The sequence below is a fragment of the Callospermophilus lateralis genome, chromosome 1 (genome assembly GCF_048772815.1).
Source record: "Callospermophilus lateralis isolate mCalLat2 chromosome 1, mCalLat2.hap1, whole genome shotgun sequence".
In the NCBI taxonomy this organism is placed as follows: domain Eukaryota; kingdom Metazoa; phylum Chordata; class Mammalia; order Rodentia; family Sciuridae; genus Callospermophilus; species Callospermophilus lateralis.
The window spans coordinates 202,508,879-202,521,980 of NC_135305.1; the positions used below are offsets into that span (position 1 = coordinate 202,508,879).

Sequence of the window (13,102 nt, forward strand, 5' to 3'; positions counted from 1 at the left end):
GTACACGACCCAGGGACCCACCTGCCTACTTGGCTCATCACCAACATTATCAGTGTTCCACTCCAGCTCCCAAAGACAGTTCAGGGCCCTCCACCTGGGTGGGGGAACTGTAAAAAGTCATGCATGCCCCAGGAACGCCTAGTCGCTACTTGACCCCTGGCCCTATTTTTCCTCCACTTAGGTTTGGGGTGACAGTGGAGGAAACTAGAAGAGATCAAAAGCTTCTTTGCTTTGACAAAGATGGAAGCGAAGCCGGCAATGGATAGGACCCTTCCTTCTCCCCTACACAGGCTTCCGAGGGATCTAGGGCAAAATCTGGCCCCTTCCTCTTCTACTTTGGGTTGAGGTGATAGCAGAGAGAACAGAGAGCAGAGAGGGAAGGTGAAGTGCTATTTGGCTAGAACTTGGCGAGGGACTGTGGGCCCCTGGGGCAGGCAGGGACTGTCTTCAACAACTAGGGGCTCCCCTCTCCCTTCCGCTTCCACCGAAGGCTGGGGCGACCGCCGGTGGAATAGAGAAGGTGAAGAGGTTCTCGGCTTTGACACCGCTGAGGGGGCGGTCCCGAGCGGAGGCTGCGCCACCCCCGCGCCACCTCGCCCCGCCTCCCCGACGCCTCCGCCAATACTTCCAGCGCCTGTCGCCTTTCTGGAACCAGCAGCGCACAGGTAAAGTCAGGGGACCTGGCACCCGAGCCGCGGAGGAGGGAACGGGTGGCTCCTTCCCAGGGTGAGAACTGGGAGGGCAAGAACCGAAATCAGATTCCCGCAGAGGGCCGCAGGGCGCGAGCCCCAGATCCTCTGGCGGCGGGGGGTGGTCCCTGCCCAGCCCGCGAGCTGCGGACGCGTCTTTAACCAAGCGCCCCAACCGAGCGCGAGATGCGCTGGGCGCTTAGATGCCCACAGCTGTGTGGAGACGCAATCCAGAGTGACCCCCCACACACACTCCCCGGATCTGGGGGCGCTGGAGGCCAGGGCCTGGCATCCTCTGGCAACCATCTCCAGCCGGCAACTCTAGGTACCCCTGCCCGGTCTTTAAGGGGCGACTCCGGGCTCGCGGGCCACGGACACGCACAAACATAAACCTGCCTTGCTGTTGTGCTTGAAAGCAAAGCCTTGCCGCAGCCTCATGAATGTTCATAATAGGAGAAAGGTTTGTTCTGCCTGGGTGGTGTGTACAGGTGGAACAATCTGCAGGGGGGGAAAAAAAGGACTTTTAATTTTCAAAAATTGTTTGCAGTTTAAAGTTTCATCAGAGCCATCCTTCTTTGCCTTGCTTGGGGCGGGGGACGCTAGAATTAAGTTCCAGCTTTGGGTCTATCTTGAAAGTTCTGGCTTTAAGCTCATGGTCCTGGATGACGTCTTGATTTGGAGGAAATGAAGTGGGTATGTGTTTCAATGGGTGCACGTTTTTTGAACTTCTGGAGCCGGGTCCATACACGTGTTGTCATCCTGTGTTCTCTCACCTGCAGCTGGGAAGAAAAGATGTTTTCTGTCGTGACCCGCCAACCGTGTGAGCAAGCAGGTTCGTGTCCCTCAGTAGGCAGCAAGCATGGTTTTGTCAAATCAGGAGTGCCCCAGCTTCAGCTCCGTTTTCCCTTCAAGTCCCCTGCCACTGACTGTTTAACCTCATGGGTTTGAAATTCGGTTGCTCACCCAGGTTTTGCCATTGGCGTTTCTCAGGTAAAGAAAAGTAATGCTTTTCATCAAAGCCGCACAAAACAAGGACTAACATGCATGTTTCGCTTAAATGGTTTTTCCGGTTTGTATAATCCATTAATTTGGCCTTTGTGGTTTCCCTGACCCAGCTGTGTGTAAATATTGTGCTTGAGAATATTGTTAATTTTGTGATGAATTGTAATGTACTCAAATCTTTCCGGTATTTCCATCCAAATGTTGTCGCTGGCACGGTGCCTACAATACCCTCCACCCCACCGTGGGTCAGTATTGGGGCTGATACTGCAGGCACAAGTACTGAATGTTTTCTCTCCCCAATGCACACTTCCAAGTTGCCTTGCCTGCCTCTGCAGCACTTTTTAGAATTGCTCATGTGGAAGCTCAGAAGGCTCTGGCCTCCCCATGGTCAGGTAGACACCTTGCAATTACAGTGTTTGTCCAACCCTAATGACAGCACAGCTCTAGGCTGCATTTCTTAAATGAGTGAGACCTAGCCTAGTCCATTTTGCGTTGTAACAAGCTTTTCTGCTGGGGCAAGGGTTTGCTTAAAGTAATCATAGCTTTTTACTTGAAAACTGCTGAAGCACAGAGGATTTAGGAGGCCAGCCCCGTGGCTGTGGTCAGGAGACTGCTTACATATCTCATCCCCCTCCCCCTTTGAAAGACATTCTTTAGTCATGTCTTCAACTGGGTATTTCTGTCTTCCAAGTGAATATGATTTTAGGAGATAAAGAGCCATTTATGTGTATTGTTTTTTTTTTTTCTTTTTGTAAAGGGAAATTTGTACTTAAGAAGCTGGTTTATTTTGATTTCCAGGTTTTCACCGAAACACTTTGAAATGTTAACGCACATACTTAAACATCCCACACACAGACTGATCTGTTACATGCCTTCCAAAGTACAAGTTTAACTTGGCAGATTAAATCTATAACATGTCTTGTTGGGGGGGAAAAATCCCTTAAACCTCTATTACTGACTCCAATGTGAAATTGTTGAAATCTGATGCAGATATTCGTCTCTGGATTAACTGGTTACTGGCTGGGTCCTGTACTTTCTCTGGAACAACAGAGGAGTGATCTAGAACCCCTTCTGATGCTCTGAAGGTCAGCCCACAGAAGTTGGCTTCCCTCCAGTTGCTATTACAAATGATTCTGCAGTGAGAAGCTTTACGCAAAGTCATTTTATACACGTGGAGCTAGTTATGTGGGATAGATTCCCAGAAGTGAGATTTTGAGTCAGATGGTATGCTCATTTGCAATTTGGTCAATACTGACAAATTGCCCTCCCTCTGGTTTACACTCCCAATGGCAAGGTAGGAGACTTAAGATTCAGGAGTGACCACCTTTAACATCAGGAAATGTCTGTGACTGCCTCTGTACTATAGGGGAAACAGGGCTATTCTGAGCCATTGAGACCTGCTGCATGACTGCCCTCCCCAACAAGTGAGTGTTGTGATGCAATTGGATATTGGAGCTGTATCTAATTCTATTATGACGACACACACAGGGCCTTGTTTATTTCCACGAAAGATGTCTCCTAGAAACAAAGAAACAGTAAAGCATAGGTTATGATGGTCCTAAGAGTAAATGTTCTGGAATAAGGCAGGATTTACCCCTCTGCTGTTCAAGAAAACTTTCTTCAGTGATAGAACTGCTTTGGATCTTCTCTGGCCAATATGGGGGTCACAAGGTCACATGTGGTTACTGAATACTCGAGATGTGACTAGGGAGATTGATGAAATAAATATTTTATTTTAACTAATTTACATTTAAATAGACAATTGGTAATAGACATATTAGGATTCTCTGAATCCAGTGATCTTTCTGTTCTGCTAGTGTTTATTGTTTTTCAGCCATTTAATATTTATGCTTTAATAGTTCAATCAAGATTATTACTTAGACAATCATTTTAGTTGACTCTTTTACCTTTAAAAAAATTGGTATAATTTATATGCAGTGAAATGGATAAATCCTAAATTTTACCTCTGAATTGGGTATTCTTGCCTTCTGAGAGTATGTTTTAGGAGAGGGAGGATGATTTATAAGAATCTTTTATTAAAGGGAAATTGTACCTAAGAAGATGTTTTACTTTGATTTTCAAGTTTCCCCAGAGGACTTTGAAAGGCTTCATGAATTTTGACAAATGCACACACCAGTATACCCCTATAGTCTTTTTAATATTGAAAGCATTTCCATCATCCTTGGAAAGTGCCCACATGCTGCTTCCCAGTGAATGCCTTCAGGCAATCATTGTTTTGATTCCTGTCACCCTCTTGCTCGTGAACTTCACATAAATGAAATCGTTTTTATTTACAAATTTCCATACAGTACTAACTTCTTTTACCTGAGTATTTTAAAATAAAATATCATCTCATCTGCTTTAATATAAAATCCATGTGTTTTAAATCTGTTTTTAAAAATGTTACCTCAAAATAAAATCAAATATTAAAAATAGTAATAATAATAAATGTTATCTCAAATGTCTCAGGGGTGACCAGTAACATGCATAATACATTTTGAGAAATACTAGAAAACTAGACCATGCACACACTCCCCGCAAACACTGTTTTAGTCTGCAATTTGGAAGGGAAGAATAAATGGGTATTGAAGCTAAGTTGCTACTCTATCTTGAAATCATGGGTCTCTATAAAGACAGAGGAAGTGACATGCACATGATGATGGGCCCAGTCTGTGGATTCTACAAAGACCCGGTTCCTACTTCTCACTCATGTGTCTGCTTGGTCTTCCCATTGTAGGCCTCAAGGCTCTCTCCCGAACTCCAGTCATTGTCACCTTGGTGGTCCTGCTTGTGAGCATTGTGGTGCTCGTGGCTATCACACTCATCCAGATCCGCCACCCAGAGATCCTCCCTCCAGGACTAAAGGTAAGAGCAAAAGAATTGGCATTGAAAGAAAGAAATGGGCTATGACATCAATCACCCTAAAACCATGAGTTCCCAACTGTAACCAGAAGAAAATGGTGTTAAGGCCCATGGAGAAGGTCCAGACCTGCTGGGCTTGTGATAGTTGAGGCTACAGACTAGGGGGGGGGGGGCGGTGATACCTACTCCGAGGACTTTGTGGTCTTGCTATGACTGTAGGAACCAAAGATACAGTTTTTAGCCAAGACCGTTCAAAGGCTGTATTTGAAATAGAAATTTTTTAAAGAAACTAATTTTGCCCAGGGCGCCATGATCAGGTTTGATCTAACATTCTGAAGCTACACTTCAAAAGAATTAGACTAAAATCTCCTTAGGATCATGGCAGTTGGTTCTTTGATGGGATGTTTTACTTAAGATCTCATCCCTTGTGAATAATATGAGTGAAAAAAAAAAAAAAGAAGAAAAATAAACCTATTCAAGTGCCCAACCATGAGAGGAAACAGATTATCTTCTTGCTCCCAACACATTAGCTAAGGCCTTCAGAAGTTGTTTTCCCAAGCTCCAGGCTTTGCCTTCTCCTAGAAAATATATAAAATTGAGACTGCAACTAAGAGTAATATCTACTCTTTATACTTCATATCCTACTGCTCTGGTTTGGTGAGTATTTCCTCCTTATTTATCTCATTTAGCCCTTGTTATAACTATAGAAGTAGACAACACCCCTTCCCATTTTGCAAATGAGGAAACCTGGGTGTGGTCAGTGAATGGCAGGATTGGAACTGAAACCTGGCCCCTTCTGTTCCCAAGGCCTCTTCACATATCTCCCACATTCCCCTGATCCTGAATTCTGAATGAAGACTTCAGGAGGAGAGATGGACCTTTGATGGGAGCAGCATACATCTTCCTCTGAACAGGAGGGAGGGTGGAGAGGAAGGGTCCAAATGCAGGAAGGTTTAATGAATTCAGGGAGGGAAAGGAAGGCTAGGACCACTATGACACTCCAATAATTGGACCCCCTGCTGTGGGCCCTACTTTTCAAGAGAACCAGCTGTAGCTGCACTTTGGGTTTACCTCTCCTCCTGAGGGTAATCCAAGAGGTTAACAAGAGACAGGTGTTTGCAGGGGATATAGACAGAGCAAAGACAGTGGGTTGGAACTGTCCACACACAGCTGCATGAGTTTCTTTACTGTATGGATTTGCCATGGGTGGGAAGAGGACAGGTTTGAGGGAGAGGGGGCAGGGCAGACACCTCCATTTATAAAATGTGGACTCTGATCCTATAAATGTTAAGTATTGGTTGTTTAAAGGAGTTGCCAGCTGATGGCTTCCACTTGTTCTGGGGTATAAGTCCTCTGTTCATCATTCAGGGATGTGGAAAAATTGAGAAGTAAATTGAGTAATGACAAGTACAGTCATGTACCATATGAAGTTTTGGATAAAACAGACCATGCTGGTCCCATGAGATTCCCATAGATGAAAAATTCCTATCACTTAGTAACATGGTAACCATTGTAATGTCACAGCGCAGTACATTAGTCATATTTGTGGTGATGCTGGGGTCGACAAGCCCACTGCGCTGCCAGTCTTATAAAAGCATAGCCTATATGATTTTGCACAGTGTGTGATATTAAGTAATGATAGTAAATGCCTATGTTACTGTTTATGAGTTTTCTGTACTATATTTTTTATTCTTAGAGTGTACTCCTCTTATTATTAAAAAAAAAAAAGTTAACTGTATAAAATAGCTTTAGTCAAGCCTTTCAAAGGGGATTACAGAAGGAGGTATTGTTACTGTAGGAGATGACAGCTTCATGTGTGTTGTCCTGGAAGACCTTCCAGTGGGACAAGACATGGAGGTGGGGGACGTTGATATTGATGATCCTGACCGTGTGTAGGCCTAGGCTAATGTGTATGTTTGTGTCTTGGTTTCTTTAACAAAAACACTTAAGAAGTAAAATAGGAGAACAAAAGAAGGGGAAAAAAGCTTGTAGAATGAGGATAGAAGAGACTATTTTTATTCAGCTGTACAATGTGTTGGTGCTTTAAAATATTATTTAAGAAGAGTAAAAATGCTTTAAAATTTTTAAAGTTCATAAAGTAAAAAATTTTACAGTCATCTTAGATTAATTTATTATTGAAAACTTTAAAAAAACTTTAAAGAAAACTTTTTTGTAAGTTGAATGTGGTGTCCAATGTTAATGAAGCCTAAAGTCATGATAAAGTCCTAAGCCTTGGCATTCACTCCCTACCCTCTGACTTACCCAGAGCAAGCTCCATTCGTGATAAGTGTTCTATACAGGTGAACTATTTTTTATCTTTGATCCCATATTTTTTCTGTATCTTTCCTTTTTTTTTAGTTATAGTTGGACACAATGCCTTTATTTTATTTATTTATTTTTATGTGGTGCTGAGGATCGAACTCAGTGCCTCCAATGTGCTAGGCAAGCACGCTACCCCTAAGCCACAACCCCAGCCCATTTTCTCTATCTTTTCTCTGCTTAGGATGTGCAAATGCTTACTGTTGTGTTGCAAAGGCTTATGGTATTCAGTATGGTGACCTGCTATACAGGCTTGAAGCCTAGAATCAGTAGTCTACACCACATAGCCTAGGTGTGTAGTAGGCTCTCCATCTAGGTCTGCTAAGTACACTGCATGATGTCCCCATTGTGATGAAATTGCCAAACAATGCACTTCTCAGGGGAAATTCCTGTCATTAAGCAGCACGTGACTATAAATTCCAGGCATTGTTGAGGGCTCCATTAGAGGAGAGGGCCACACGCGATTCATGCTACTCTCCAAGGTTGGGTTCCCCTAGTCAAGATGCAAGTGCAAAAAGATTATCTGGGGATGATCCCAGGACACATGGGGAAGGGAACAGAGAAGTGAGGCAGATGTATGGCAGTCTGTAGTGCCCAGTGATCTAGTAGGTCAGCACTGTGGTCAACTGAGGCTCAGTCCTAGCAGTATCTCAGGGAGCCCATGCATCCTTCACCTCAGAGTTGTCCCATATGTTGGGACGTCAAGGCAAGCGCCTCACTCCTGGTTGTCTGAAACAGGGCCTAATTATACACCAACTTCATCAATCATTGGATGACAAGCTGCTCCTAGGGACGTTGCTCTGGTATTTCTGTCATACTATGTGCTCAAGTAGGCTCAGACCACTAGAGAAAGTCTTCCGGGCAGGTGCGTGATGGATGATTACGCACCCCAGCAAGATCTGAGGGGATGTGGGCAGGAAACCGTCAACAGCAGGTCCATGTAAATAATAAGGTTATTATTCCCAGCTTTCAAATGAGAAAACAGAGAAAGAGAAAGGACAAAGGCTGAAAAATAGCAGAGCCGATATAGAAGAAGAGAACAGAAACAGTGGCCTTAAGCAAGGGTTTGAAAGGACCGGACACACCCTCCACCACCTAATTGACAGTTAAGAGAGAATTTTAAATGTCTTCAGAATCTTGCTCTCAGGCCTTGGCTCCCATTACAGGAGACAAGAAGTTGTAAAATATGGGAAGATCAGCTCATAAGTTGCATTCTGCTTAAGTGGGTGGATTAAATGTGGGGAAAAAAACAGATGTTCTGGGCAGTTGAACCAGAAGCAGAACGGCAGCCTTGGCCAATCATGTTCCATATGCAGGTTTTCTCAGGGGATGGAGACTTTGGTCTCCTTGGGTTTTGCAGTGTTTGCTGGGGTTTGGGGGTGGGGGCAGGGAAGAGTACTGTGAAGGTGACATTAAATGAATATGGGGCTTTTTAATTGTCACATTTGTGTTTTCATGCCATGAGCCCTATTTTGCCTTTCTGTGCAACTGACAGTTACTATGAAGGGCAGCTCCCCCACAGCCTTTGAAGGACCCTCGTGATGGGGCATGTTATCTGGCTATTAAATCCAGCCTTGACTTGCCTGACCTTGCTCGATGAGAATTTAAGGGCAGAGCAATTGAAACTCCATCAAGGGTCAGAACTGTCCTCAGTCTGGGTTACTGGTCTGACTTGCTCCACAAGATTGAAGAGTAAACATGATGCCATCGCTGTTATTTTTAGTCAGGCCCCCACCTGCTTGGTTATCATTAAGTCCAATAGCTTCCTCTTGAGGCTTTGCCCTCCCCACCCCTAATCACAACTGTCTAAGAATCTTGGGGCTTCTTGATCCCATGACGAGTACCCCAGTGCCTGTTGCCTCTTGCAGCCACATGATGTCACTGTTGAAGATGGGTCCTACACATTCTTAAAGTTTCAGGGACTTCTCCTATGTGACCTGCTCAGTTCATGTGAATTCTCCACACTGGGCACAACCTTACAGACTGTTGTAGGTCACACTCCCATGTACCACCAGTATTCCCCAATGACAGCCACTGGACCAGGCTGTGAAGAAATGGGTCCCTTTTAACCCTTATCGAGCCTTGCTCAGCAGCCTGGATTTCTGATGCCGTGGGGCCCATCTTGAAGAACAAATTGGATAATTGGTTTCTTCCTTTCTAGAAAGCCTCTGGTCCACCTCTTATCCAGCCAGTTCTGCATAACCCTAACCTAAGAGCATGCTTTTAAGAAACTTTCTATCTAAACAAAGGAGGACTACGGTGCCATAACAGTTCAGAACCTATGCCTGAACAGTCACCCCTTGAATTCCTGGGAACCCAGTAAAGGAGGCAAACCATGAATACAGATTGATCCCAGGTCTGTCCCCATATGTCAAATAAGGAAGATGATTATACCTGCCTTATAAAGGCAATAGCACTTACTAAAGCTGATTGCAAAGTTCTTAATGTATAGTAAGTGCTCAATACTGTTGATTATTATTATTATTATTATTATTATTATTATCATTATTATTATTGATGGTGGTGGTGTTGCAGTTTGAATGCAGGGCCTTGTGCAAGCGAGGCAAGCACTCTTACCAACCAAGTTATATCCCCATCCCTACTATTATTTTTATCATTATAGTAATAATAATAAGTACATCTAACAGAGCTGACCTCATGAACTTTGCTTTTGCTTTTGACAATCACAGTCTTTTTTTTTAAGTGTTTGGACCAGGGGATGCCAAATGGAAGACTTTCCTTTCAGTTAACCCACTGAGTGTGTCTTTGGATCCATGTGCAAGCCACGCCTTTTTCTGACACCACATTAGAGGGTTATTTGTTACTTTCCATCCAAGCATTCAATCACCTGACTAGCTGAACTGAAAAAAAAAAAAAAAAAAAGTCATTCCCATCTCCTCTCCTCCAGTGGATCCACATGACTTCCACTGATTTAGGCAAATTAGCTCTGAAGACTGGTTAAAGACTAATTTTTCCACTTTTAGAAATATCAGTGAGGGATAGATCAGTGTTAGAAAAATAGAGTTGGGCCTTGAGGCTGGCCCTGTCTGCATATCAGCAAGTGCTGGAGGAACAGCCACTTGAGCAGTCTCTGGCTGCTCTACCTCTTCTGCAAGCTGACCCTCAGCTGGAATGAAAACAAGAACATACACTCTTCCTTCTTTTTGCTCTTTGCCCAGAAGCTCTGGCTTCTTACACAGAGAAAACATGCATCCATGTAAATGGTTGGAATAAATATTTGGGGCATCTTGTTTTATGGGGTCTGCAGCAGGCATGACAGGTGCTGTGGGAAGGGTAGTGATCAGGTGAGCAACAGGACGGAGGAAAGGGAGGAGGCTGAGACACTGAGGTCTGGTTCCCTTCCTACCTTCAGTTCTGACCTGCACTTTAATCTCACCGTTCAATCTCCACCTGGGACGATTATGAACAATGCTACTCTTGTTCTCCACAAGGGATGTCATGTCAGGATTCCTATCAACATTCATCAGACTGAGAAGATGAGATTAAGAGGTTGCCCCAGCTCAAATACCAATGTACACAGGATTTCCTAGTTCAATACAATGGAGAAGCTGTGATTCAGAAGCTGGAGCAACTTTTAAAGAATTTGGCCCCATTCACATGAAGCAAGCATTTGTAATAGGAGAAAGTTGTCTAGAATCAGGGAATTGGTTAAGTAAATTGTTCCATATCTCACAGAGGGTGTGATGAATATATTGAAATGTTGATATTAGTCTATTTTTCCTGGCAGGAAGAAATGTTCATGAAACACTGTTAAGAACATTGCAAAAACAAAAACAAAAAACTAGAGAATGATCCTATTTGGATTTTAAAACCTAAAATCTAAACATATGTATATATGAAGCCATATGCACAGAAGACCATTAAAAAAGGAATGTAACAGGGGTTAATCCAATAAATTAGATTTGTAAATACGAGGAGCGTATTTTCTTTGTTTTTGTTTTTTGCTTTGTGATTTTATTTCTTTTACGTTCCTGGCTTTTCTACATACAATAAGAGCCTGTTTTGTTGAGCACCCACTAAGCATTAGGCAAATGGTCTTCTATTTATTTCTAAAAGTAAATCATTTAAAGGCGAGGGAACTCAGAGAGGTTGGGCATCTTATTCAGCAAAATGAGAATCTGATTCAGCATGCCTTCATACCCAACTCTGTCTTTTTCCTGCTACCCACCTGCTCACTGGTGTTTAAGTCTCCCTGGGGGACTCGCAACATGGCCAACATTGAGAACCGTGCCTTAGAACCTCTCCTACCTTACCTCTTCTTCTTTCCACAGTCCAAGGAGCCAAAGATGGCTTGAGGACAATCATTATCTCTTTTATCTCTTTTTGGTCAGCCCCAACCTACGTGAAGCAATGGGAATTAAGGTATTCGGGGTTCTCAATGGCCCACGGGGAAATGAATCCTCCATGAGGCCCAAGCTATTCTGACTCTCACTTCCCTTTTTATTCAGTATGGAATTGTGCTGGATGCCGGATCTTCTAGAACCACTGTCTACGTGTATCAGTGGCCTGCAGAGAAGGAGAATAATACTGGAGTGGTCAGTCAGACCTTCAAATGTAGTGTGAAAGGTAAGGACTGAAGTGTGGCCAGGAGGCCCAGGAAGCATCAAGGTTAAGTCCTAAGTCTTTTGGAGACCTTGAGTCAGGCAAGTGAGCCCAGGAGTGGGAATCGGAAAAATACAAGTTCCTCTGCTCAAGCTGATGCTCATCTTGCGGGGGGGGGTGGGGGGGGGGTGGGGGTGGGGGGGGGGTGTCACCTAAATCCTATCTGTTTTCCTCTCTGGGCCTTGGTTTCTTTCATCCATAAACATGGGGAATTGTCAAGGACTGTGAATAGTCTGAGACTTTACCCCACCGTACTTTTATAGTTGCTGGTGAAAGACACAAGACTCCTGGCTCAGAAACAAAAGATAGTTTGTCACAGTCATAGCACTGGCCAGAGTGTCAGCATTTCCTTGCAATGGTTCTCCAGCTCCCAGTTTACACTGGATAACATAGCCAGATAGTGGATTTTATCACAGAACAGAAACCCTGAGATTAGGAAACTTGTACCATTTATAATGGCTGGCAAGCCTGCCTGCCCTTTATTCTGGAAGGAAACGCTGCCTTTCTGTTCCAGTGCTGTTTGCTGAGAAGATGGTTCAGAACAAGGGAAGTCAGCACTTGTGCTCATAAGACATGCTGAAACATAAGAAATACATAGGAAATTTTCCGAACAGGGAGAGGTGGTATCTGGGAGGAAGTGGGTTTGGAGGGACATAGAGGATTCATAAACAGAGATGACTCTATTCCAGTAAAGCTTTATTGATGAACAAGAGATTTTGAATTTCATGTAGTTCTCTAATTCTCACACGTCACCAAACTTTGTTCTCTTTTTATTTTCCCCCCAGCCATTGAAAAATTTAAAAAATAAAATAAAATAAAATCTGCCTTAGTTCTCTGAGGTAGGGAACTGGAATTCTCCCACAGGCTGCCATCCTTTGAAATGGAATATTGTCAGAACTTTAATTACTTTTCATTTAAGTTTCTGCCTCCTTACACAACATGTCCTGAATTTTATGTTAACTATTCACTTATTATTCTTTCTTTCCTTCTCCTCCCTCTCTTTCTCCTCCTCTTCCTTTATAACTGAACTACATTCCCAGCCCTTTTTATTGTTTTTATTTTGAGACAAAATCTTACTTGATTGTTTAGGGCCTTGCTAAGTTTCTGAAGCTGACCTCCTGCCTCAGCCTCCTGAGTTGCTAGAATTACGGGCTCACACCACCATGCCTGGCTCTTTATTCTTTTTATCTTAATTTTAATTGTACATATTTATGGGGTATAGTGTAATAACTTGATACATGTATGCAATGTATAATAATCAAATCAGGGTAATTGGTATTTCCATCTCTCTAAATATTTCTTAGTTTTTTTATGATGATTGTACATATTTCTGGGGCATAGTGTGATATTTCAATACATGTATACCTGTATTTCAGTACTTGCCCTGATCAAATTAGGCTAATTAATGTTTCCATCTCTTTGTCATTGTTTTATGTTTGGAGTATAATTCAAACTTCTCTCATCTAGTTATTCATAAAATATGTAACAGTTCATTGTGAACTGCAATCATCCCACTATGCTGCGGAACACTAGGATTCATTCCTGTTTCTGTGTTTTTGTACCTATTATCCAGCCTCCCACTTTCTTCCCTTCACCATCCTTCTCAG

At 43.2% G+C, this 13,102-nt stretch overlaps 1 protein-coding gene across 1 annotated transcript in view; it reads left to right on the top strand.

Annotated features, from left to right (window-relative positions):
- The first annotated feature begins 671 nt into the window (after positions 1-671).
- Entpd3 (ectonucleoside triphosphate diphosphohydrolase 3) overlaps positions 672-13,102 on the top strand; it is a 32,565-nt gene continuing 20,134 nt past the window's right edge. The window contains exons 1-4 of the mRNA XM_076869290.1: positions 672-726; positions 1,469-1,521; positions 4,429-4,556; positions 11,342-11,459. Of these exons, the coding sequence (XP_076725405.1) occupies positions 1,482-1,521; positions 4,429-4,556; positions 11,342-11,459 (286 nt within the window). The 5' untranslated portion in view covers positions 672-726; positions 1,469-1,481. The remainder of the gene's footprint in view (positions 727-1,468; positions 1,522-4,428; positions 4,557-11,341; positions 11,460-13,102) is intronic.